The sequence below is a fragment of the Gracilinanus agilis genome, chromosome 2 (assembly GCF_016433145.1).
Source record: "Gracilinanus agilis isolate LMUSP501 chromosome 2, AgileGrace, whole genome shotgun sequence".
Lineage (NCBI taxonomy): Eukaryota > Metazoa > Chordata > Mammalia > Didelphimorphia > Didelphidae > Gracilinanus > Gracilinanus agilis.
The window spans coordinates 233,632,400-233,658,611 of NC_058131.1; the positions used below are offsets into that span (position 1 = coordinate 233,632,400).

General features: G+C 37.2%; 1 protein-coding gene across 1 annotated transcript in view; it reads left to right on the forward strand.

Annotated features, from left to right (window-relative positions):
* The window catches only part of HADHA (hydroxyacyl-CoA dehydrogenase trifunctional multienzyme complex subunit alpha), a 59,106-nt gene extending 34,395 nt beyond the window's left edge, over window positions 1-24,711 (forward strand). Inside the window, exons 10-20 of the mRNA XM_044663752.1 lie at window positions 1,764-1,820; window positions 2,674-2,783; window positions 8,622-8,756; window positions 9,454-9,625; window positions 13,373-13,459; window positions 20,174-20,314; window positions 21,056-21,124; window positions 21,650-21,845; window positions 22,807-22,921; window positions 23,957-24,102; window positions 24,192-24,711. Coding sequence (XP_044519687.1) covers window positions 1,764-1,820; window positions 2,674-2,783; window positions 8,622-8,756; window positions 9,454-9,625; window positions 13,373-13,459; window positions 20,174-20,314; window positions 21,056-21,124; window positions 21,650-21,845; window positions 22,807-22,921; window positions 23,957-24,102; window positions 24,192-24,337 — 1,374 coding nt within the window. The 3' untranslated portion in view covers window positions 24,338-24,711. The remainder of the gene's footprint in view (window positions 1-1,763; window positions 1,821-2,673; window positions 2,784-8,621; window positions 8,757-9,453; window positions 9,626-13,372; window positions 13,460-20,173; window positions 20,315-21,055; window positions 21,125-21,649; window positions 21,846-22,806; window positions 22,922-23,956; window positions 24,103-24,191) is intronic.
* The last annotated feature ends 1,501 nt before the right edge of the window (window positions 24,712-26,212 follow it).

Below are 26,212 nucleotides of genomic sequence, written 5' to 3' on the forward strand. Positions count from 1 at the left end.
AACTTCATGATATGGACCCATTCTCTTGACTCTCCTGGCAGCCTTCCTCTGGATACTTTCTCACTTACCAACATCCTCCTAAACTGTGGTTCCCAAAACTGAACTTTGTACTCCAGATGTGTAGGAGATTTTACCAGGTTCCTTTCTTAATCCAACCCAAACTTGCATTAACTTTTTTGCCTGCCACACTACACTGCCAACTCATTAAGTGTGTAATCCACTAAAATTCAGATTTTTTAAAACAAATTGCTCTTTAATCATGCCTCCCCTGTGTCCTGTATTTGTACTAATTTTTTTTTTTGTTGTTCCCAAGTTTAAGGCTTTAAAATGATTCCTATTGTATTTCATCTTACTAGATCCAGCCCAGTGTTCTAGACTAGCATAATCTTTTTTCTATCTCGAATCCAGTGTGTTAACCATCTCTTCCAGTTTTGTGTCATCTGCTAATTTGTTGACCACATTGTTGCTATCCCAGTCATTGATAAAAATCTTAAATAGCATAGAACCAAGCACAGATACTTGGCACTCCATGGAAGACATCTTGCCAAATTGACATAGAATCACTTTGTTAAAATCTAGGTAAACTCTATTTACAGTATTTCCCTGATCTACCAGTTTAGTAACACTGCCAAAAAAGAAAATGAGGTTAGCTCAGCATGACCTATTTATCATTAAATATGTGTGTTTGTTTTTTACATTAGTTAAATTTCTCAATATATCTTCCCTTCTCGGAGAATTAAAAAAAAAAAAAAAAAGGAAAAATCCCAGTTTATTGTATTACCAAATAATGACATTGTGTTTTATATATATATATATAGTCTCCCTCCTCTGCAAAGAGGCAGAAGGGTACATTCTGAAAGTTCTTCTTTAGAGCCAAAATTGGCCTGTTTGGTTTTATTTTGGTTCTTTGCATTTACATTTTAGTAGCCATGTGTGTTTTCCTTGTTATGTTTACTTCACTTTATTTTCTTTCATTATTTCATTACTTTATTTATATTCATAAAAGTCTTCATTGTTTCTTACAGAACACTAATATTTTGTCATATTCCTATATCACAGTTTGTTTCGTCATTCTCTAGTCTGTGAGCTTCTATTTTGTTTCCAGTTTCGGGTACTCCAAAAAGTTCTGCTAAATATTTTGTTATATAATGAGACTTTTCTTTTTATCACTGACCGCTTAGGGAATATATCTCTAATAGTGGAGTCCTTTGGTATGGATGTTTTAAGTTACTTTCTCAGCATAGTTTCAAATTGCTTTCCAGAATTGTTATACCACTTTATGACTCCACAAGCTGCATCTTAGCCTTCCTCTCTTTCCACAATTACTATACATTGCCTGTTCTTATCTTTCCAGTGTCTTGGATGTGAACTGATAGCTTGGAGTTGTTTTGTTTACATTTCTCTTATTAGTGAATTGGAATATTCTTCTATATGGTTGTAAATAGTTTGCAATTCAATTAAGAACTGTTTGTTCATATCCTTTAACTACTTATCCATTGGTATAATCTGTTCTGGATGAAATCATGCTGTCCCTTTTTAATGACCACTTCTTTTTCTGTATGTTCACTAACCAGATTTTTCAGGATCCATTTTAGAATTTTCCCAGGAAACAAAGCCACACTCAGTGGTCTATAGTTTGCAATCAAGATTCTGCCCATTTTCTGCAACTGAGACATTTATCCTCTAGGTTTCCCCATTGATTTTTATTTTAGTGGCACCTTAAAATTTTAATGCTGAATAAGGGCTTCCGTTGTGTCTTTTAGGTGGTGAAGACTGGACTTGAACATGGAAATGAAGCTGGCTACCTCTCTGAATCTCAAGTAAAAGCAAATATGCGAAACTATTCCTTTTTCTTTTACATTTAGGAAATTCCAAGTTTTAATCATTCTTGTCCAGTATAATGCCAAGGAACTACACTATGCAATGAGCCCATTAGGTTGTTTGCTTTTTTCCAACTGTTACATGTCAAACTCATGTCCTTAAACATCCTTCTCTTATGTGGTAGATTAAGTTTTTAAATATTTGGAAGGTAGGAAGTTAACATTGCTTCTTAATAACAATATAAAACTCATTTACATTATAGGTAGCAAAAGGTGTAGTTACAAGGAAAGCATCAGTAAAAAAATTTTTTATGATTACTCATTGTATAAAATAGCAGTTCCCAACTTGTTTGATAAGAAACCCTGTAGGCCATAGTGTTATTACTGGTATTCTAAGTAAGATTCCTTGTGCATCATGCATTGACATTTTGGATTATTTGAACCTGTAATTTCCTTGGTCTGGGAAATTTCATCTACAAATAAATACAAAGGAACAAATATTCTGTACATTTTAGTTTTTCTTAGTTGGCACTTAGAGGCACTGAAACTCAAACCTAGGTCATAGTAACCAAGTCCTAATCTATCCCTATTTCATACTGCCTCCCAGTTGAGACACAGAAGATAGCACAAAGTTACTATGAATTCAATGATGCTTTTATGTGGATTTATATTTTAGAATTCAACAAATAGCTAATAGTACAACTCTTATCATAGAGGCCCATGGCATTAATTCAAAAGGTTAAGAACTAATAGTATATAATTCATTGTAACCAAATAAAAGAAAAAATCACTTCTGATCAACAGAATCTGTTTCCTAAACGTATTACTTTATTTGATTTCCTTCACTTTTCAGAAATTTGGTGAACTTGCGATGACCAAAGAATCTAAGGCTTTAGTTGGTCTCTACCATGGTCAGGTTCTTTGCAAGAAGAATAAGTTTGGAACTCCACAGAAGGCTGTTACGTGAGTCAAACCTTAAGCTGGCAAAAAACACAAAATTTTCTGGGGACAGACAATTTTTCTGTAGTGAATTCTTGGTTTTTAATGTTTTTTTTTTTCCTTTTTCCTTTGCTCTTGATAAGACTATTGACTTTTTTTTTTTTTAAACCCTTACCTTCTGCCTTGGAGCCAATACTATTGACTTTTAAATTACTATTCTTTGTTGTTTTTTGTTATTGCTGTTTTTCATACCATTCTTGTTAATTCTGCAGAGCCCTTTCCTTATCTATGGTATTACTTAATATAGAAATCTGTGAAAAATATGACATAGGCCAGCATTGGCAAAGTATTGGCATGTGTGCAGAGCCAACACTCAGGGAGCTGCTCCATTCCCTCTCTTCCCAGTACCCAAGGACAGCTTTTGCATATCCCTGACCCTCTCGCCTGCCACCCAAAGCAAGCACTTCCTCCCTCCACTCTATGGGATAATGGGGGGGGGGGGTCCTCACAAACAGCTTGAAATGTGCAGTCTGAGCACGCAAACTTGAAAACCTTCACCAGTGCTGACCTAGGCCTTCCATTTTTCCTCCCTATGCCATACATATATGTACATACTTAAACATGGTGTATTTGTACATATATACACATTCACACATATGTTTTGTTTAATGAATTGATCCTCTTTATGTCCCATTTAAAACAAAACAAAAAATTTAAAAATCTCTTTGACTTTCTAGTGTTGAATTCAAATTCTCTCATAATCTAAAATTAATGCATTTTTTCTATGCTTGTTTTCTTCTTAGCCATTCAGTTCTGTGCTTCCCAAATGTCTTGCCCTCTAATCCTCTGGTCTGCTATCATATACTCTAAAGAAGAACATCAAGCTAACATTTATGGAACATATATATATATAAAGATCCTAGCAAAGAGGGTCTGCTTCAAAATAAGATATATAACTTTAATCCATGCAAAAATTCAGTCTTTCCATTATGCTCAGTAGTCAATAATATTTACAGCACCAAAAAAAATCTTGTGTCATGTAAAGAGATCAGTATTTATATTTATACTACATATTCTTGTCACACATAAGATTTTTTCCCTAACCTATTCTGTAACATTTAGTTCCTTTTCAGTCATAAAATGGTATAACAATTCTGGAAAGCAATTTGAAACTATGCTGAGAAAGTGACTTAAAACATCCATACCAAGAGACTCCACTATTAGAGATATATTCCCTGAGTGCTCAGTGATAAAAAGAAAAGTCTCATTATATAACAAAATAGAATCTCACAGATTAGAGAATGACGAAACAAACTGTGATATAGGAATATGACAAAATATTAGTGTTCTATTTTGTTCTGGTTTGGAAAGACAGTATAGTATAGTACAAAGACTACTTGATTTAGAGTCATAGGTCCCAAGTTTGGATCAGAACTTTGCTACTTGCCATGACCTCTTCTGGGCTTGAATTCCCTCATATGTAAAATAAGTAGGTTAGATAAGATGACATTTCAGAGGTGCCTTCTAACTTTAAATCCTGTAGCCCCCTGGATCTGAGCTTCCAGAGAAAACTCTTTCAGAAAGCCAGAAGTGTGACTTATTGATATTTAAGCTTCATAGCTACCTGTTTCTGCTAAAATGTTGAGAATTTGTATTCTGCCTGAGAACCAAATGCAAACAAGCTTTCTTATTAACTGAGAAATGATTTTGGTAATTGTCCCTGCAGTTTTTAAAGCTCTTTAGTGTGGGAAGCCAATAAGAGAATAGATAAAAATCTGAGACTCCTTTTTTGACCCCTTTTGTGATCCTTGTGATTTCTTGTTGAAAAGTATTGTGGCCTTATTGAAAAGCTTTAAGTTCCTAGCAAACCTTAATTTAAAGGATTAACACTGTTCCCCTTTGCCCAGGAATGCAGCTACAGCCAAGGCCAAAACTTTAGCAGGGGCAATTCAACCCTAAGAAAATATTCCCTGACTTGGCTTTCTGATAAGAACCTAGTCAAAATTCGGCCTTGGCCTTGGTCTATTCTGAAGCCAATGTTTTGTGTTTTGATGTGACATAATTTGTAACTTCTGTACATCTGCAAAGTTTTTTTTGGGGGGGTTCTTTTGTGTGAAATGAGTCTTGAAATACATATAATAAACTCCATGCTCCTGGAGCCAGAGCTGGAAGCATGATCTTCATGTCCTGTTATTTCCTTCTAGTAAGGCTAAAAATGTAGGTGGTGCCAAGCTCTGAAAGGTGTTAAAAGCCAAAAAGAGGTGTTTATATTTCATTCTGGAAGCAGTAGGGCACTATGAGAGTTGATTGATTAGAGGGGAATAACATGGTCAAATTTGGGTTTAAGGAAAATTACTCTGGCAGAGATATGTAGAATGAACAGGAATGGTGAGAAATTAGAGACAGAGAGACCAATTCCGAGTTTTTTGCAGTAATCTAGACAAAAGGTGATAAGTTCCTAAACTAAGGTAGTAGCTTTATAAATAGAGAGAAGAGGTCAAATGCAAATGATATTGTGAAGTTAAAAACAACAATATTTGGCAGCTCTTTGGTTATGAAGGGTGAAGGAGAATGAAGACTCCAGGATTATACTGAGATAAACTTGATACATTCAAAGGATGTTGGTGTCTTTGATGACAGCAAAAGAGGATAGTTTAAAGGAAAAGATAATGAGTTCAGTTTTAGACATAATCCATTTAAGACATCTCTGAGACATCCAGTTTAAATTACTCAATAGACAGTTGGTGATATGGAACTCAGGAGTCATTAGCATAGAGATGGCTAGTTAAACCTGTGAGAGCTGAAGGGTAGCTAGAGTGAATATAGAGGCAGGGTTCTTGATTTTTCTATGTCATGGATTTCTTTTGCTTTCTGAAACCTGTGAACTCCTTCTCTGAATAATTTTTTGAAAAAATAATAATTGAAAGAAATGCTAGATTTTGATTAGAGCTTAGTGAAAATATATAATGTAGCCCCTTCTAAGTTCATGTAACAAATAAATTAATTTTAATTTTAAAGAAAACATAGAGGCAAGGGATTCAAGAGTAGTGAATAGAATAGAGTTGAAGTGGCTAATTATTGGGTTGTCTTGGGAGAGGCTATGATCAAATAGATGGGGGAAATGCCAGTTTTTAAATAGAGAAATACTTTGTCTAATGGCAAGATATGTGTGATCATCCCAATGTGTTGCTGATGTGGAGTTGAGGAGTAGTTTGTGGGATTTATAGGAGTTGGAGGAATTAGGAGATTAGGGAGTATAAGAGATCATCTACATAAATATTAAGGCCTCCTGAGAGAAGAGGAAAGGAAGATGATGATCCAGATGTTGAACTACATGAGAAAAAAGACATAATGACTTGAGGGTTGGAATACTATAGATAAAATAATATTAATTGGGTAGAAGATTTTAAATATTTGGTTTTCAAAAGAGAAAATGTTACTAGGTAAAGCAACAAAGGGAGAATCTGAAAGTAACAGTAAGTATTTCACTTCTACTTCCAGGCCCAGTGCAATGGGTGATCAGGGTGATTAAAGAAGGTTCAACTAGTGCTTTATAAGGTAACCAGAAGATGAAATGTTCCCAAAGGAGAATTAGATATCTTAAATTTAAAAAATGGATAGAATGTGAAAGAAAGAGGTCCAGGGCAAAGGAGAGTTTGTTCACTATTAAACAGGTTCCAGAATGCACAGTATAAGTGATGGGCAGGGTTAGAATGGGACATGAATGAGATTTGGTTGAGAGGGATGGAAATGAGAAAACATGAGGGAGGAGACAGTTTTCTCCTGAATGACTTCTAATTAATTAAATAGAGAAATTGGAGAAGCCCATAGGGATAATTGTGGATGATAGATGAGAAAAGCACAGTCTTTCAGGGATGTAGCAGAGATAGTTGAGCAGGATTTGTTCTGTTCTTCATCTGAGAGGCTGGTCAGTAGAGAAGGATGAAATATTGGGGAATGGAGGGAGCTAGTCATATGGATTTGTGTTAAAACTTTGGTACTTGCTGGTGTGAGCTTGGGCAAGTGATTTAACCTCTCCTTGGCTTAGTTTCCTTTTACAGAAAATGAGGGGAATTAGACTAGATGACCTAATCATGTGAACACTACCAACTTCTGCTTGGTAGTTAAGCCTGGGCCTCGTTTCAGCTTACATTTGCCGGATACAGATATCTCTCCTTTGCTCTGGTGTGGCTGGTGAAACCAGAAAGCAGATAAAAAAATATTATAGCTGAATGGAAAAATGGCTCATCACTTCGGCTTGGGGAAATAGATAGACTTGGTGGTTAGTTTTATTGTGGATCCAAAGACAGCAAGAAACATAACTTCATGGAATTCTTGTGTTTATTACTTTGTGTTGTTCATGATGAGCTTAAGCAAAAAAGCATCATGAAAGTAATTGTAATTTGCAGTTTATCTGCTATTCTGTTGCAGATATTATTTAGCATATACATTGATATTCGGTGGCCAAAGTGTTGAAGGTGGACTTTAGATGGGGAAACAGTAAAAATATTGCTCAGAATTTAAAAATGAAAGAGATCAATCTTTTGTGGAATCCTTCTGCCTACATGTTACAGACAATTTTTTCTAAGATTTAAAGGGCAAAATATGTGGTAAACATCAAGCAACATTACAAAATCTAAAATTGATTCTATCTCAATAGACGTGGGATTAATTTTCTAAATTACTATTTTTATCCGTCCATTCTGTTAAAAAAAAAAAGTCAAAATGGCTAAATACAAAGGACAAAAATGAAAAGACACCATTATTGCTCCTACCTGATTTATTAACAGATGTTAATGCTAAAAATGAATTTTAAAGGAAAGACCACCATTAATTTCCATTGTTTCCTATCAAAGTTTGACTGATATAAAGTAATTAATTACCACAATAAAGCCAGTTAAACCTAGAAACCATCTCAGCTAGTAAACATTTGATCCAGTCAAGAAGAAAGAAATGGCATCCAAGTACAATCCCAATTTGAGCTACAAATTCATTTGAGAAAAATTATAGAGTAGAATGTTAGAAGATGAGGTGTGCCTAATAAAATGCCCAAAGCTAGTAAGATAAAAACAAATTTAAAGAACTTTGGGCAAGAGATCCAGTTAAGCCATATTATCCTTAGATCATTTCTAGATATAACTAGAGAGAGAACATCAAGTAGATGAAAAATGGAACAGACCTGCTAATGATTTCATTATCTATGACATTGAAATCCATCAGGTTTGAACTCTTTTCTCTTAACCTCCAGTGTTATATTAGAAATATACATAGAAATGTCACCAAAGAAGACAAAGAGATGAAAAGCAGGTGGATCAGAGAGCATACACACAGAAGAGCTTCCTGCTAGAGGGGGTGTATTAAAGGACTGAACCAAAAGAGGGGAAAAACCGATACAGAGTGAAGGAAGCTGAACCAGAAAATCAGAATTTACAGTTACTAAGATAATATGAGCAAAAAGAACACTAAACTTAAACCAAACACTGAATAAGTATAATAAGCAGTGCTAGCCACTTGTTTATTTTTAAACAAAGTTTCTCATGTTGCGTGCAATGAAAATCCATATTTTTTTGATTTATCAGAATTGAAATCATTTTTCTTGCATAGAAGAGTTCTAACATCTGCATTTCATGTTTATCTTTTAGGATTTACTAATTTAAGTAAAAATCTTAAATGTAAGTTTGCCAGTTATCAAAAGTATACTTATAGGTATAAACTTTATTGTATGAATATATAAATTGTTTATGTTCCTGCTTTAATTAGCTCCCTGCTTGCTTTATAGCTAAGATATAAGATCTTATGAATTATATTTGAAATAAGCAAAAATTAAGGTTGGCAATTCAAATTCCTATCTTCTTGTCTTAGGCAACTATGTGTTCTTGGAGCTGGTCTTATGGGAGCTGGCATTGCCCAAGTCTCTGTGGATAAAGGGCTAAAGACTATACTCAAAGATACTTCAATAGCAGGGTTAGGAAGAGGACAGCAGCAAATTTTCAAAGGGTAAGTCTAAAGAAGATATGCGTGTATATGTATATATATATGCACATATATATAAATAAACAGTGATTATTTGAAGGCTGGTGAGATGACAGAGTGAATACAGCAGTGGAATCAGGAAGACCTGAATTCAAATATAAACTCTGTGGCCCTAGGCACAGATACTTAGCCTCTGTCAGCTTCTGTTTATTCCTCTGTAAAATGGAAGTCATTAAAGCACCTACCTCACAAGGTTATTTTAAGTATCAAATAATATAATGGATGTAAAGTATTTTGCAAACATTAAAGCACTTAGAAATGTTAGGTATTATAATTATTACAAAAATAGAATGACTTTTCCCTGGCACCAAAGTTTTCCTATAACCTTTATTCCAGGGACATTCCATTCCCTTAGCCTACATTTCCAGGTTTCCTCAAGCCCAAAACTGTTCTCTGATTAATTTTATGGAAATGTTGAATTAAAGAATAACATAAAAGGATATATCAAGCGTCAGATTCTATAACCCACCTTCCTCTTAATAAAATTATACTTTTTTTTTTTTTAGTGTAAATAGCAATTAGGAATACTAGAGCCTCAAAAAGCTTTTTCTCATTCTGCTGTTTTAGTACTATGCCAGTTTCCTTTCACAAAAAGCACTTGGGCTCTCCTGTAATTGATGCAGTTTCTGTGTAGCACTCTGACTGGCAATATTTTTCTCAGGTTGGATGATAAAGTGAAGAAGAAGGCCCTATCATCATTTGAAAGGGATTCCATTTACAGCAACATGACTGGGCAGCTTGATTATCAGGGATTTGAAAAGGCTGACATGGTAATTGAAGCCGTTTTTGAAGACATCCAGCTTAAGCATGCAGTTCTGAAGGAAGTTGAATCAGTAAGTTATCAGCCTTCTCTTTAAGGTACCTTGGTATAGTATGTTGTAGGATTCAAAAGCCCTAACTCTTACTTGGTAGAAAGGGATTCTGGGAAATTCCAATGTTTTAACAAAATTATTCAAGAGCAAGCTTTTTAAGTAGCGGTTTCAAGTAAAACAATCTGTCTTATGTATGTACAGTGTAGTTCTAAGTCTTGAAAGAGGAAAAAAGTCTGTTTATCCATTATGCATACTTCATCATAAAATCCCACCTTTTTTCTTGTTCAAGGGAAAATTCACTCATTCAAGGAGCAAGCCTCATAACACAGGCACAAATTTTGAGATTCTTAGGTGACTAAAAATCAACTGTGCTTCCTCAGTGCTGTGCAACATACAAAGTAGATGAGAACAATTTAAGCAGATTTCTCAGACATTAATCTACTAATTCCGTGGAAATATTGGGTCATTCTTGGTTCATAAATGTAATAGATGATCACTGTAAATCACTAAAGAAGATAGCAACATGGTTGAAGCCATTGTTTGTTGAGAACAGCTTTGTCATCATTGTTGAAGATATATTAAAGGAGATGGGATCTGGAAAAGGAAGATATTCCTTTAGTCCTGGTAAGAACCCAGAAGTCTATAGAATTGGGTGGGTGGATTCAGGAAATGCTGTGGAACAAAAAAGTGGCAAAATTTGGCAAAAAGCTATATAAAGAACCATATAGACTGGACTGAAATTACATGTAAGCTATATATAGGACAGAAATTTCTTACCTACTAAAAATAGCAATTAATCAGAAATTATTCTCAGTATTTTGTTTTAAAAGACATGACTTTGATGGGGAGCAGTCATGGGCTGAAGATGAAAAGCCTTAGTTTGTGTTTCTGTTGAGATTTTCATGTCTAGATTGTCTTGAATAAAGTTCAAGGAAAGTTAGGAGGTTTTTTATATTGTCTATAAATGACAGTTTAAACTGAGTGCATGGATAATGTTAACAGAATCCTTAAAGAAGAAAAGAGGACCAGGGATAGATTCTTGAGGACTCCTCTTGATCTCTTCCTTGTCTTCTTGTTTTCCCTGGTAGCATCCTCTCTCTCTCTCTCTCCTCCACTCCCATTAAGTTCTGAGTGGTATCTAAAGAAGATAACCAGAAAGTTCAATGCCCTGAAAACTGAACCAAGGGAGAATATGGTGTTAGAAACTTTGAGAAAGTGTATAAGACTGAAATGAAGAAATGCTTTTTTGGTCTTGGTAGTGTTGAAGTCATTTGTGACATTCTGAAAAATGAAAGGGTAGTGGAAACCAGAATTTGTGAAAGAATTGCTCATAAGGAAATGGAGAATGAACTAGGACCATGGAGCACCAATTTGCATAGGTAGATCTTGATTCAGTAGAAAGCAGAACTTATTAACAGCTAGAATTGTACAAAAATGGAATAGATTGCCATGGGAAGGAGCAGAAACCACTAGAATTCTTCAGGTAGATTCTAGATGACCACTTATTGGGATTGTTGTAGAGGAGATTCATACTTTTGGTAGAATGAGTTTGGACTGTGTGATCTCTGGAGTCCCTAGAATGCTGAGGTTATATGATTTCGTGAGTTAATTTGATTAGCTTTCCTCTTTTTCTGCTGGTCTTTAAAATACCTTTTCAATCTTACTTTCCACCACATACTCTGGCCACCTTGCTATTCCTCACATATCTCCAGATTCTATGTATTTTCACTGGCTGTTCCCATGCCTGGAATACTCACTCTCCTCATCTGCACCTCTACCTTCCCTGGTTTCCTTCAAACTAATCTAAAATTCCATCTTCCTTTCTTGATCCCCCTTAATGCTAGCTAGAATTTCCCCCCTATTGATTGTCTCCAATTTATTCTGTATTATACAGTTTGTTTGTACATAGTTATTTTCATGTTTCCAACATTAGACGTGGGCTGCTTTAGTGCAAGGTCTGTCTTTTGCCTTTCTTTTAATCCCCATTGGTTAGCCTACTGCCTGGAATGCAACAGCATCTTAATAAATTCTTATTTACTAACTAGACTGATTATTACACTAAGATACAGTCTGGATATCTGGGGCCTGAAACAGGCTTTGTTGGTGGCATGTTTCTGTTTTTTAAAGGAACAATGATATGAGGCATTGGTAGGTATTAGAATCTTTTGGGGGCAGGGCAGGATAAAGATATTCTCAGGGTCAGCTAGGTGGCTCAGTGGATAGAAAGTCAGGCCTGTCACAATATGCAGATTACTGCATTGAACTCTTGTCTTCCACCCTTGCTATAAAGTAAAAATTTTCAGGCTTATTGTTCTTGCTCCTCATGCTTTTGAGTATCTATGCAGCAATATGCCTGGACACTGCACTAGAGCTCTTAAGCTCTTTGATGGTCTTTGTTCTCATTTTCTAATTCCTGTCTTCAACTTTTGTCTTCAAGGTCTTATTTAGAAATTTAGGTTCCAACTATTCTCTCTTCCTTTCCAGTCTTTAGTCACACAGGACATCATAGATATAATCTTTCCTCTTGGCCATTCAGAGATGTGGCTCCATCTGATCACAGGAGTCATCTAATTATAGATCAGACAGAACTAGATAAATTGATTTTAATCAGATATTTGTCACAATGCTTACTACCATGCCTAAATCTTGACTCTACTTGATATTTTTAAACCTTAAATGTAACCACTAACATTTCTACCTTTTGAATTCCACTGTCTCATTTTCAGCCTATTTTAGCTTTTTGAGCATTTTGAATCTTGAGTCAGCTCGATTTCTACAGATGTCTAAGCTTGTTTCCATCACCTAAAATGCTATGTGCTCCTCCTAGATTTTGATTATTTTCAAAATTCATAGAATGCCTTATTACATTTTCATCCAAGTCATTGATTTTGTTGAACATGAAAGTACTGGGAAAGCAAAGAACACAGAAATTCCACTAGAGAAGACTCTGGGTTGACAGAACTATTAACTGACAGCATCAATTCTGCTATTTATTCTTTATCTTGTGTTCCTTTCTGCTTTGTTATATAAAGTTCTCTAGCTATGTTTCCTGACCCCCACTATTCTCTGGTTTGGGAAAATGATTTCTTCCTCACATCAACCATTAATTGGCCATTAGCGTGTGTACTGTTCTTCCTGTCCAGTGCTAAAGAGAACATACTCTTCCTTTCTTTCACTGTATATATTTTCTCACCTCCACCCCCACCCCCACACTGACTACAAATTTTCCCCCTTTTCCGAGTCCATGAGACCACCTATGCAGTTTTAGATGATTTTTTGGAGTTAGTTACCAAGGAAATAAACTTTTGAATCAATATTTATTGGTGGTACAGCTAGCTATGATTCCATTTAATATTGTGATCATCTGGTCCATGTTTAGATGCGTTGTTAAAAACAAGATATTTCATTATAATCAGCAAAAAAATTGATTAAGCATCTACTATGCTGTCTAAGGCACTATTGCCTTGATTTACCATTCTAGTTGTTATAGAAAAAAAGGATAAGATTAGTTTGGTATCGGTCATTCTCAGAGAATCCAGGCTGATTTCAGTGATCACTACTGATTTTTTCTAAATGCCTACAAACCATGTTTAATAATAAGATATTATGGAGTTGGCAAAATGATGATTATTATACTTTATACTAATGACTCCTGTCAGGGCAGTATAGAATGAAAGGCTGGATTGAATTTTCTTGATTGGTTTTTCATTGGACTCTTTATAAAGAAATTGATATATATTCTTAATACCCTTTGTTTTGTTTCATCAGGTGGTTCCCTCTCATTGTATCTTTGCTAGTAACACATCAGCTCTCCCAATTGGTCAAATTGCTTCAGTTAGCAAAAGACCTGAAAAGGTAAGTTTTGTCCTTCCTAAGTTTCTAATTAGATTTTGTGAAGTTTAAGGAATATAAATTGTGAAAAAAACTGAAAACACTTTACTACTTAGAGCTTTCTATAAAAGATTTAGAAAATGAGTGGTTTGGGGATTGTGAGTTTTCTAAAGGATGGGAATTATTAGTTGGTAACAGTGAGGTATGATGTGTGAATATTTCCTAAAGGGCTTACACCTAGACCTCAAAAGGCACTGTGTGTGTACTTTCTTCTTTTAAAAAAGGAATCTTAAAATCTATACTAAGTATCAGTTACAAAGTGGAATTGCAATAAGGGCTAGGCAGTTGGGGTCAAGTGACTTGCTCAGAGTCACATAGCTACGAAGTATCTGAGGCCACATTTGAACCCAGGACCTCGTATGTCCAGGCCTGACACTTTGTCCACTGAGCCACCTGGTTGTAAACTTTCTATGTACATTGTTCTGTTCTATAGTCATTATTTGCATGTAAATCTTACTTCTCCTAATGAATTATTATTATTATTGTTGTTGTGTTTTGAGGGAATTGTTTTATTTATTTTGTGTCTCTTGTAAAGCCTAGCAACATGCTCTCCATATACTAGGAACTTAATGTATGATTCAAGCTAAAGATAAAATAACATCTATGTGAGGCAATTTTGTTTGTTAAACATTTTACCTAATACAGTTGCTATATAAAGCAACAAATATGTTTATGGCTTGCAAAGCAATTTATATACATTCTTACTTGGTCTTCACTGCAATCCTGAGATAGGGATTTAATTATCATGTCTTTGCAGCTGGCTTCTATAGCTAAATACCTAACTTTAATAACTCCCCTGAACACCGAGTTCTATACAGATAAACATTCCAATAACAGTTGAGATGTGAGAACTCACATTCAGATAAGAAACAAATTAGACATAAAGTCTAGGGTCATTTTAATGTAGGATCGGATAACTCTAACAAATAATGATGATTCTTGAGTCATCCAGAAATAGCTGAATCAATGTCTACTGCCCCTTGTTTGTGAGCACAAGAATGCATTTTACATAATCCCAAACAAACATGATTAAGATGAAAACACTTTGGCACATAAAGGAGTTAGCTTTAGTTACCTAGAAATATTACTTTTGTAGATGATAGATAAATACATTATTGTTGTATGGTCTCTATTACAGCTTGAGTTATGAAAAAGTATCAGTACTTGAGTTAGAGTCTAAACTGAGTGATAAGCAATCTAAAAAGCCAGAGAGTAAAGCAGTGTAAATATGGGTGCTTCCCTTGCATATATCTATGTCACTTTTCCATTTGAAAGTATAAGTATGAATATGAGTATAAGATAAGCTTCTTGAGGCCAAGAATGTTTTTCTTTGTATCCTTAGCACATTGAACAGTTTCTGAGACCCAGTACTTTATAAATGCTTCCTGAATTTAATTAAATGGGAGAATTTTTTTATGTAGATAATCATGTTTATTTGCCTCCCTTTTCCTGAGGAGTATTCCCACAAGAGGCCTAAACTTAAGTATACTGCATCTACCCATCTACACATTCCCCAGTCTGCCAATCTGGTTACTGTCAAGAAAGGAAATTAGTTTAGCATAACCAACAGGTGAAGCTATGATGGCGCATTGCTCAGTGCTTTCCTGTTAAATGGACTCAACCCCTTTCTCTAATAATGTGTTCAGGAATTTTGCCAAGAATCAGTCAATTTCATTGCACTATAGTTTGTAGACCGCTTCCTTTCCTTTGTTGAAAATTTGAGATTTTTAAAAATTAACTTTCAAAAATTGATTTTCTCTCCCACTACTAGAAACTGGAAACTCCTACTACCCCCACTACTAGAAAAGGGTTTTGGAGGTTGTATTTGTGTGTGTGACAGAGAGAAAGCGAGAGAGAGAGAGGAGGAGGAAGAAAGGGAGCAAAAGAGAGAGGGAGGGAGGAGGGAGGGAACAGAAGAGGAGAGGAGAGGAGAGAGGAAATAACAGCCCTTGGAAGAAATATGAATAGCCAGACTAAATAAATTAGGTTATTTCTTCTTTTCTGATCTTGTAGCACTTCTCTCATTCTTCCATACTTTTCAGAGATCACTGATAGCACCTTAGTAATCACATATTCCTATTCTTTCACTATCCTTGGTCATTAGGACCTGGTCATTTAAACTCACCAAGGTTACCTAGCCATGCTTTCTCTTTGTTCCTAAAAGCAGTTCTTCAGTTCAACAAAACTAAATGTATATTATGTGCAAAATACTTTGCTAGATACTAGGGATCATTGCTCTACAACTAGAAGGAACCTCCAAGGCCATTAAACCAACCCCTTCACTTTACAGATTAGGAAACAAGCCATAAGGGGTCCATTTACCCAAAGTCACATAGATAGTAAGTGTTAACCTAACTTAAGAATCATTGCTCTTTCTACTGTTCCATGATGCCACTTTCCACCACGTTTCTTCTTGCTACTGGTCTCTCAATGACTCCCTATATTCTCAGTCACTCCTGAAAGGATAAATTTATTTAGCAGACAGGAAAAATGAGACACAAGTACATAATATAAAAGATGCAATACATATATCCAGTCCACAAGTAGAAACCCAATTATCTAATTAGGTTGCCTTCCTTGTTGCCCTTCTCCAAATCCACTCTATTATTTTCCTTTACCCTGCAGGTAGGCTTTCTATCCCTAGTTGTATATTGGTTTACCTAGTAAATATAAACATACACAGTGGAAATTGATTATTGCTATTCTCCCTAGAACCTCTCCCCATTTGCTTCAAATTACTGCTGATCTCCAGCTAGTTCTCTGTGTTCCCCTCTTCTCCTTCCCTGGCTTCTAGGTTTTATCATCATGTCATACTTTTGCTCTGATCTCTAGTGACTCTCCCTCTTGCTTCCCAAGTAAAGTTCAGACTCCTTTATTTGACATTCACAGTCATATCACCCTACTTTATTAACCTCATCTCATACTATATAATCATAATAATCTTATAATGAGTAATCTCTGCCTGCTCTGCACTCTAGCTTTCATGGATTTGTTTATATTTTTATTTCATTTAATCTCCTTCCTTTTCTTCCATTTTACTCTCTGCCTGTCTTTGAAAGCTTAACTCAAATAATGATCCCTTCAGGGATCTTTATACTGACCTCTTCTCTCTCCTAGATGTTGATGACTTTTCACTTCGAAGTCCTTACATAGCACTTACTCCTTTTCTTATGTACTTATCATTTATTTTGTGTACTCAACTTGCATCTTAACCCCCCAGGAAACTTTAAGCTCCTTGAGGACAAGGATTGAATCCTTTCTAAGAATCCTTTTTATTTTCCTTTGTACCCAGAGAGATGTAGATATAGAGATAATGGAGGGCCAAGAATGCCAAGGTAACTTTGGTATTTTATTTGATTGGCCCTGGTCCAGGAATTTGAGGAACATATTTTCAGAAAGTAGATTGGTGACCCAACTCTTACCTTTGTTTCCCCAGTCTTCAGTAGCAAATGTTTTCAACACAGTTGGTTATATGATAAGCCTCTGTCTCCAAAAGGGAAGTGAAAGAATAGCCCAACATATAACTTTAATTTTCCAGTGAGGTTTATTGAAGGCTATGGTCTGGGCCTCTTTTATGGCTTATAACAATAGTCCCTATGGCTATGCAAGTCCTATGCATACTTAGATGGCTCTTATCTCTCCAGCATTTGCTTAAAGTTAAAAATTATTATTATTATTCCAATTATAATTGTTGGAAGACAAATTTAGCAAGCAAAAGTTCCAAATACTTTCGCTAAGTCTAAGCAGGAAACTGAGCAAATAAAGGAACCAGAAACAATGATACTGAGAACTGTTGAGTAAGAGGATCACAGTATGAGGGAGGAGAAATGACCTTTAGCTGGGAAGATTAGGGAATATTTATGGATGAGGGATATAGAGAACATTCTAGGCATAGGAAATTTCCTGTGTAAAGCAGAAATTGCCTGATTGAGTTTGGAGAATAACTCTCCAGTTTGTCCAAAATATTGAGTGAAAGGAGTGATTTTAAATAAGGCTGGAAAGGTAGGTTGAAGCTGGATTATAGAAATTATTCAATGTTAGGTTAAGCAGTTTGTATTTTATCTTAGAGACAAGAGGAAATCACTGAAGGCATATGTAGACCTGTAGCTCAAGAGATTGGTAGCTGTGTAAAGGACGATTTGGACAGAGGAGAGCCTGAAGTTAGAGAGACCAGTTAGGAGGTAATTACAATAATCTAGGCCTAAACTAGGGTAATGGCTGTTGTGTGTGTAAACAAAAGAAACAGATTTGAGAAATTTCATGGAGGTAGAATTTACTTAACAATTTGGTAGTTAATGGATTGGGGGCAAATAGTAAAATAATAGTAACAAATTTGTATGACATTTTAATATTTTCAAAGTGCTTTCCATACATGTCTAATTTAAGCCTCTCAATAAACCTGTGAGAAAGGTACTATAGGTATTATATCCTCATTTTACAGATGAAGAAACTGAGACTTAGAGAAGTTCAGTAACAAAGTCTCATAGCTAACAAAGGCAGTAGCAGAAGCAGCATTAGAAATCAAGTCCATTGTATCATGGGGAATAATAAAAGCGATTAAGAGTTCACCTTTGAAAAGCATTTTAGTGGACTGGTGGGATTGGAATCCAGTTTGCAAGGAATTGAGTTGGGAGAGGGGACATAGCAGAATGGAAGGACCATTAGATTGGATTGAGAGTACTTGGGTTCAAATCTCACCTCTCTCCTTTACTGCTGGTGTGACTTTGGGCCCCAGTTTCTTAAAAATGAGAGGCTAGATAGAATCTATATAACTGATCCCTAAGATCCTTTTTAACTAGTAAGACATGAAGTGAAGTCAGCAAGTATAGACTCTTCTATGAGGAGTTTAGTAACAAAGAGGATGAATGGATGATATGAGAAAGGGATATTAAGCGTGAAGGGATTTTTTTAAAGATAGCGACTACAGGCAATTCTCACTTTACATAAGTGGACTGTTTTGTAGACCTCTACGTGAAGCAATTTTTACATAACATGAATTTTCCCACAAGCACAGGGAAGGGAGGAGAGTGGGGAGGGAGAAAGGGGACCCATGCCTAGGGGGAGAGAGAGCAAGCCAGCACACAATTCAAAAACACATAGAGGCTAAGGACAGAGAAGTGAAAACAGAAGGAACATGATGGGGTCTAGACAGCACAGAGAGGAAGAACACATGGGAGCTGGACACAGATTCAAACAAGAAAGGACAGGTGACACACAAGATCCAGAGACAGACACATGTTACCTAAACATGGACAGAAGACAAATATGTAGGTGGGTAGAAAGAGTGGGGCAAAGGTCTCCATTCTCAGCACTGGAGGTCTCAAGCTAGGTCTCCAATCTAGCCAGCATCTATTCTGCTTTCACTTGGGAGTTTTAAAAAAATTTTGGTGGTGAGGTAGGAGATAATGAAATGCCAAGTCTGGCAGGAGCAGAAAAAGAGCACAGCTGTACAGTAAAGTTAACATGGATGTTTTTTGGAATGCAAATTCCTCTCAATTCTTTATATAAAGTTGATTTTGTGTGACGTGAATTTATGAAAAATAAGAACTATCTGTATTCTAGTACATTTTGGGGAGTCAGAAAAGGGACCCTTATAGGAGAGATTAAAGAGGGGACATTCCATCTTGTGGCTCTTAACATTCACAGAAACTGCCTTCCAGGCATATTGCCCAGTAGGAAAAACCTTGTGGATAAAGGGGGGCCCCAGGGTTCCAGTAAGAAGGAGGATTTGAAGAAGTCTCTTATTTTAGTATTTCCCTTATTTGACCCCCTCAGTTGATTTCATTGAGGCCGGGAGGGCCAAAGTTTTGGATAGCCAAGAGGATCCTGAGATGAAAATGCCCTTTGTGAATGATGTCTTCCAGGTAGAATCCCACTGGTCAATTGTAGTAGGTAAGGATTGACCCTAAGGTGAAGGAAGCCCCTACAGTTTCCATTTCCAGATAGACCCTCTCCTTCAGTTGACTCCAGTAGGAAAGGGAATGACCAATGCCTGTGTTAGCTTGAAGTTCAAAACTTAAGTAAGCCTCTGTGCCTTATTTAGATCTTCAAATGGATTTTTGATCTCGTCAGGTTGGATGTTTCTTCCTCTGATGCAGATCACAATCCATCCATCCCTGCCAATCTCATGTGACTCTTGTCCTTGTCCTTCCAGTAAGTTTGTCAGGCAATCCATATAACATGCAATGGATCTTTACTTTTTCTATAAATCTTCAGAATGCCCATATAACATTTGAGCTGGCTCCTTTGTCTTATCATGTGAACCACCCATCTTTTTACTTGTACATTCCTCAGAATAAATCCTTTTTTCTGTCTTTTCAAAAGTTTCTTGTTATATGTGACAACATAGTCACCTCCATCAAATACCTCTCTATTACATCTCCCAACTACTTTACTCTGAGAGTAATTCTAGTGCTAGTCTTCGAAAGGGACTTCTGTTCTAACTATTGATGAGAACAAAATGACCCTTAATGAAGCAAGATTTTGCTTCCAGGTGGGTGAGAATGGATCATACTTTATTCCAGTAGACTTTCTGCAAATATACTAAAATTTTCACTAAGGAACACACATCTCCACATCAAAGTTATTTGCCACATTAATCATCTTTAGCTGTCTCAGGCATTGATTTTAATTTCCCTAAGCACCAGTGTATTTATTGCTTTTTATACCCCACGCTAGGTCATTGGAATGCACTACTTTTCTCCTGTGGACAAGATGCAACTACTAGAGATCATTACAACAGAAAAAACTTCCAAGGACACAATTGCCTCCGCAGTCTCAGTTGGTCTCAAGCAAGGGAAAGTGATCATTGTGGTTAAGGTAACAGGATTATGTAGCTGCATGTTCTGAAAAAGTATCCTATGAACCTTCCCTTTGACTCACAATAAATAACAATAATAATTACTATTATCATCAGGAATAATCACGCCTTACATGCATATATCGCTTTATAGTTTGCCAAGTACTTTCGCATCCATCTTCTCATTTGATCGTCATAACAACCCTTTGGGGTAGACAGAGCAGCTATTATCCCCACTTGGCAGATAAAGAAACTGGAGTTCAGAGGTTGAGAATGTCCCAAGGTCATACAACTAGTAAGTGTTAGAATGTGATTAGAATCTAGGTCTTCTGACTTTTAGCCCTAAGTTCTTTGCACTATGATACCCTGGCCTTCTTTGTAAATATGAATAGTCAGAATCGTAAACCTTTGGTATTATTTTTCCCCCCTTGGCTGTCAAAATAATCTTCTGTGCCCCTTCAGCTATCTGTCAGATAGAGTAACTGACAAAATACCATGCCTGGGAAGCAAAACTAAAGGTGACTTCTTCCCCTGAAGAGTGCTTACTGCCCCTGCTCTTCTTAGAGGAAGTGTCTCTATTTTTGCAATTTCCTTTTAAAGCTGATTTGAGATTAAGAGCAAAGAACATCTTAAATTTTAAAATGATTCCTGATGGGACATTTAGTCTCACTTATTCAGTTTAGGGACAGTTAGTTATTTAATACTTCAGTAATATCAGCTGCCAAGGTCCTATTGAGTTTTTATATTCTCTCATTTGGCAGGATGGACCAGGCTTCTATACCACCAGATGTCTTACGCCCATGATGTCTGAAGTCATCCGAATTCTACAGGTTGGTGTTACCTGTTAAAACGTTTCTGAGATAAATTCTGCTCTTTACCTCATCCTGTAGAACTTTAAACCCAATCCTAAACATTATTGTATTGACACAGGCCTAGGGGGATTTAAGCTCCCTTTCACAGACCTTTTAGCACAACTGCATTTGCCCTGGGTGATGGGAGATCCACATCCTAATGTAGGAGAAATTGTTGTGCTTCTAAGATTACTCTGTATCCACTACAGAGTAACAGACAATTGGGCATACAGTACCCTTTGGCCAAGGTAACTCTTCCCCTGATTAGTACAGAGGCTTTTCCCAGTGAGATGAGCCAATCCTAGCAACATATTCTAGGCACTTAACTAATTGTTTCTGTGGCCTCTTTTCTTCTCCAGTGAATTTCAGCCAATGCTTGGACTTTTTTGCCTCTCCATAGGCTTACATGCCCATCAGACCTGGCTTTGGCATCTGACATGCTTCATGCCTTCTGTTCTCTCAAATGTGCACTTTGTTATGATGTCTCCTTCCTCTCTTTTACAGGAAGGTGTTGAACCTAAGAAGTTGGATAGCCTAACTACAAATATAGGCTTTCCCGTGGGTGCTGCCACACTTGTAGATGAAGTTGGTATTGATGTGGCTCTGCATGTTTCAACAGCGCTGACCAAAGCCTTTGGGGAACGCTTTGGAGGTGGAAACATAGAACTGCTGAGACAAGTGGTCAACAGAGGTTTCTTGGGTGAGTGGCCCAAGAGAGCTCTCCTCCCAGAAGTTTCCCAAGGAGTCTCAGGACAAAGGAATTACAGAAGACCTAAATGAAATAGACTGGTTGTTAAGGGTGAAATCAAGGACTGAGTAAAATTCTAAAAATTATTCCATAAGAAGTTGCTTTCAGCAGTAGCTCAAAATCAGCCTTTGTCTACCTGGCTATACTAAAATGCTATACAGTTATTCCTTCAGGGACTTGGATCAATATTTGATTTGCCATCATCTGATCCATGTACAAAATAAGCAGGCATTTACATTGCACCATAAACTTGTAAATGCTTCTGTAATCCAGGCTGAAGAAGAGGCATCTTTAAAGTTTTGCTTAAAATCTCTAGGTATGAAAAAACAGTCTCTAAACATACAGAAGAGGACTTAAAGACTCAGTGCAGTGGATGAGACTGAGGCATATCGGATAGGCAGCTTGCTCTGGACAAGTTATCAAAATATCAGCAGAACCAGGAAGAGAATTTTGGTACCTTAGAGGCCAACTCTGCTTTAGGATCCAAAATAATTAAAAATATCCTAAAGGCTACATTTCTTAGTTATTGTATTATGAAGCTCTGGAAACATCTTAAGATCTTTCTTCCTTAACTGCTATTCTCTAAAAGGAGACTTTGACTTTCCTTGTTAGAGATATAAATTCAAGGATGGAAAATTAGAATCTATAACAGTTAGGTACCCTTTAGCTATAGCATTCAAATTTTATGCTTCTTATATACTTAGCATGTCATTTTTGTATTATTTGTGTGTATGCCTTCCGTCACCTGCTAGATTAGTTTTATATATTCTTCAGCACCCAGAACATTTTTTGCACATAGGCACATAAGAAATGTGAATCATCTACCATCTGGTCTTCTTGGGAGGCCAGTAGAACAAGGATTCAAGTAATGGCCTAAGAATTTAGTGATTCTTTTTCTTAATGCTTCCTCTAGGTCGCAAGTCTGGAAAGGGCTTTTACGTCTACCAGGAAGGAGTGAAGAGCAAGAGTTTGAATTCTGCCATGAATGAAATTCTGTCAAATATGAAGATGTCTGCTCAGGCTGAAGTGTAAGTCAGTTGGGGTGGCCAAGGTGAAACTTTATTTCTCTATCTGAAAAAAGAATCATTTTTCTCTATCTCCCAGTGCCTAATTGTATGGTTGTCTACAGTTTTTATCTTTTCTTACCTTCTGTCTTAGGAATTGATACTAAGTACCAATTCCTAAGACAGAAGAGTGATGAGGACTAGGAAACTGGAGCTAAGTGACTTGTCCAGGGTCACATAGCTAGGAAGTATCTGAGGTCAGATTTGAACCCAGGACTTCCTGTCTTTAAGCTTGGCTCTCTGTCCACTAAGCCACCTAGTTGCCCCTGGTTTTTCACTTTTTCTCTTTTCAAATACTTCTACATATTCTAATTTGGATTCCATATTATTCAAAAAGATTGTGGTATCAATCCATCCCACTGTTGCAGAGCCAAGGTAAGATTTCTGCTCCAGAATCTGAACAGATAGTGGTCCCCCTAATCTATTCCTATGGGTAAGAACCCAACATTTACATTGATATTGTGAGTAATTGGCAGTTGGTCAACAAAGAATTCTTTATAGTGTTTTAGGCATTTATGACGCCCTCCTCTGTGTTCTGTTTTCCTATTCCTAGTAGATGGACCTAAAGAGAGATTGTGGGTTTTGGGGTTTTTTTTCCCCAAACCCTTACCTTCTTGTCTTAAAATCAATACTAAGTATTAGTTCCAACACAGAAGAGTGGAATGGGTTAGGCAGTTGGGATTAAGTGACTTACCCAGGGTCACACAAGCCAGGACGTATGTATGGCCAGATATGAATGCAGGACCTCCCATCTCTAGATTTGGCTCTCTATCCACTGAGCCACCAAACTGTCCCAAAAGTAGGACTTATGAACAAGTCCTCGAGGGTCAGAAGCCCTGAAGTTATTTTCAGGTCCTGAAGACACTAGTTCAGCACCAACCCTATGATAAATGTTTGAACTGAATTTAAATTCAATTATTATCCCTCACTTGTATGTATCCATCTTTCATTCCCTTTGAATGGGATATTTCTCAACCTAATTACCTTTCCTGTTGGCAGCTGTACCCCAGAAGAGATCCAGTACCGATTATTGACAAGATTTGTGAATGAGGCAGTCATGTGCCTACAAGAAGGTATCCTGGCTTCCCCTGAAGAGGGAGACATTGGCGCAGTCTTTGGCCTTGGCTTCCCACCATGTCTTGGAGGTTTGTCCATGTCTTGAAGATTGATGATGTTGTGTTGTAAATAACCATTTTGCTTTTCCCTCATTATCTGATATCCATTCTCTTTTTAGGTCCCTTCCGTTTCTCAGATCTGTATGGTGCTCATAAGTTGGTGGACCGGATGAAGAAATATGAGGCAATCTATGGAAACCAGTTCACCCCTTGCCAACTACTAATTGATCATGCCAACAACCCTGGCAAAAAGTTTTATCAGTGAGCAGGCGGGGTGTTCCCTTGTGCAAGACGTACACTTTACCCCTAGCTTGGAGGTAGTGCTATCTCCAACTGTGCAGTGTCTAGATTTGTCTGGGTAACTTGGTGGGAAAACACCCTCAACCTTTGCATTCTAGCCCCTGGTAAAGTGCCTTAGGTTCTAACCAACCCTTGGTGGCTCCCAGTTCCACCAGCTATGAATTGGATATGTTGTACTTCATTTCGGAAGATGGAACTCACTGTACTCTAGATTCTAACCCAAGCTGGTCCATACAGCTAGAGCCACCTTTGCTGCCAGTAATCTGCGAGGCCAGTGGCAGGACTGATTCCTGCTAGAATGACTCACATCTAACAATAAAACCAAACTTTATAAGCCTCCCTACCTTCCTTTTCTCCTCGTTGACCCTCCCCTCTTGGTTAAACAACCACTTCCTAGAGCCAACAAACACAGAATATTTTACTTTAAAGAAAGGTAGGATCCAGAAAACTCCTCAGATCTTCCATCAGTACCTCACGGGAAAGGTCATGCAGTTTTGGCCATCCCTTTTAATGAGCCCACAGGTATGTAAATCTGACTCTGTCCACAAATGCCCTTTGCACTCAGGCTTTCCCAACTACATCTCTGGCTCCTCACCAAACTGTGCATTCCTGCTACAGCTCTATTTATTGGTGCTCTAGAGAACTAAGGGAGAAGGGAAAGACAGGACAAGGATGGGAAAGAATGGAGCTCTTTTTACTGCCCAATTCCATCTCCCTCATTGTCCATTCTCCTCACTTGATTATCCTCTGCCATTTGGTCTCTTGAAACAAGGAATCCCAGAGAAGGGCAAGCACTGGTGAGGAAGGTTTTGAATGTAGGCCTGGAGATGGGCTCTCTGTCATCTAAGAACCAGCCTGCCCACATGGAGATGAACTTTCTGCCTACAACTACCATTAGAGACCATTTAAGTCACAGAGGGGATGCTACCCGTATCCAGTGGAAGAAGCCACAGCAACAATTAAATCAGATCTTTCATGCACTGGAGGAGAGCATACCAAACTGTAGGAAGGTAGAAGTGCTTTAGGGTCTCATGTACAGAGCAAATCACAATTCACTGTTTCTTCTCAAACTTAGATTTCAGTGGGGTACCTATCTAGGGCTCTAGCTTTAGCCAAAGGAAGCTTCCAAGATGATAGGATCATAGATTTAGCCAGGCAGGACCTTAGAAATCTACTCCAGCTCCTTCTGTTAGTGCAGAAACACACCCAAAAAAGTTCATTTGCCCAAGATTTTAAAACTGGTTTGGAATGTGGTTCTTGACTCCATATCCTGTGCTTTTTCCCAGGCAGCACATTGACCTGTTTTGTTTTAGTCTTTGCTAAGGAACTCTGTACTAGCTTACTAAGTATCATCCGAAATGCCTTAACTTTGTAGGGAGAGCTGTTACATAGCTTAAATTGTAGAATGAATTTTAATACTGGCTGTATATCAAAATCTGGTCATAGTTGCTAAGACCTGAGGTCCCACATTTCAGGATTCCAGTAGGTGGCAGAAAAGAACTGGCCACCCATACCTTATGGATATGAGGATTAAGGCTCTTATCATGGGGTACCTAGGATTGACAAGCATCCTCTGTTCATTTTGAGTCATGGGGCATGTGTACAGGCTTTAACACCTAGTTCTGGGAAATGGAGCCCTGGCTCTTTCTAGTATCAAGAACTATCTGTCCCTTTGTCTTTCCATTCAGAATGGTGGGGTAGGCACAAAAATGGGCTGGAGAGAACACCTTACATAAGTAAATAATAGCTTTAGGTGAGTTCACAGTAGATCCTAGGGTCCCACAAGGCTGGGCTCCAACAAAAGGGGCACATTACTCAGACACACTACCTTATGTTCTCC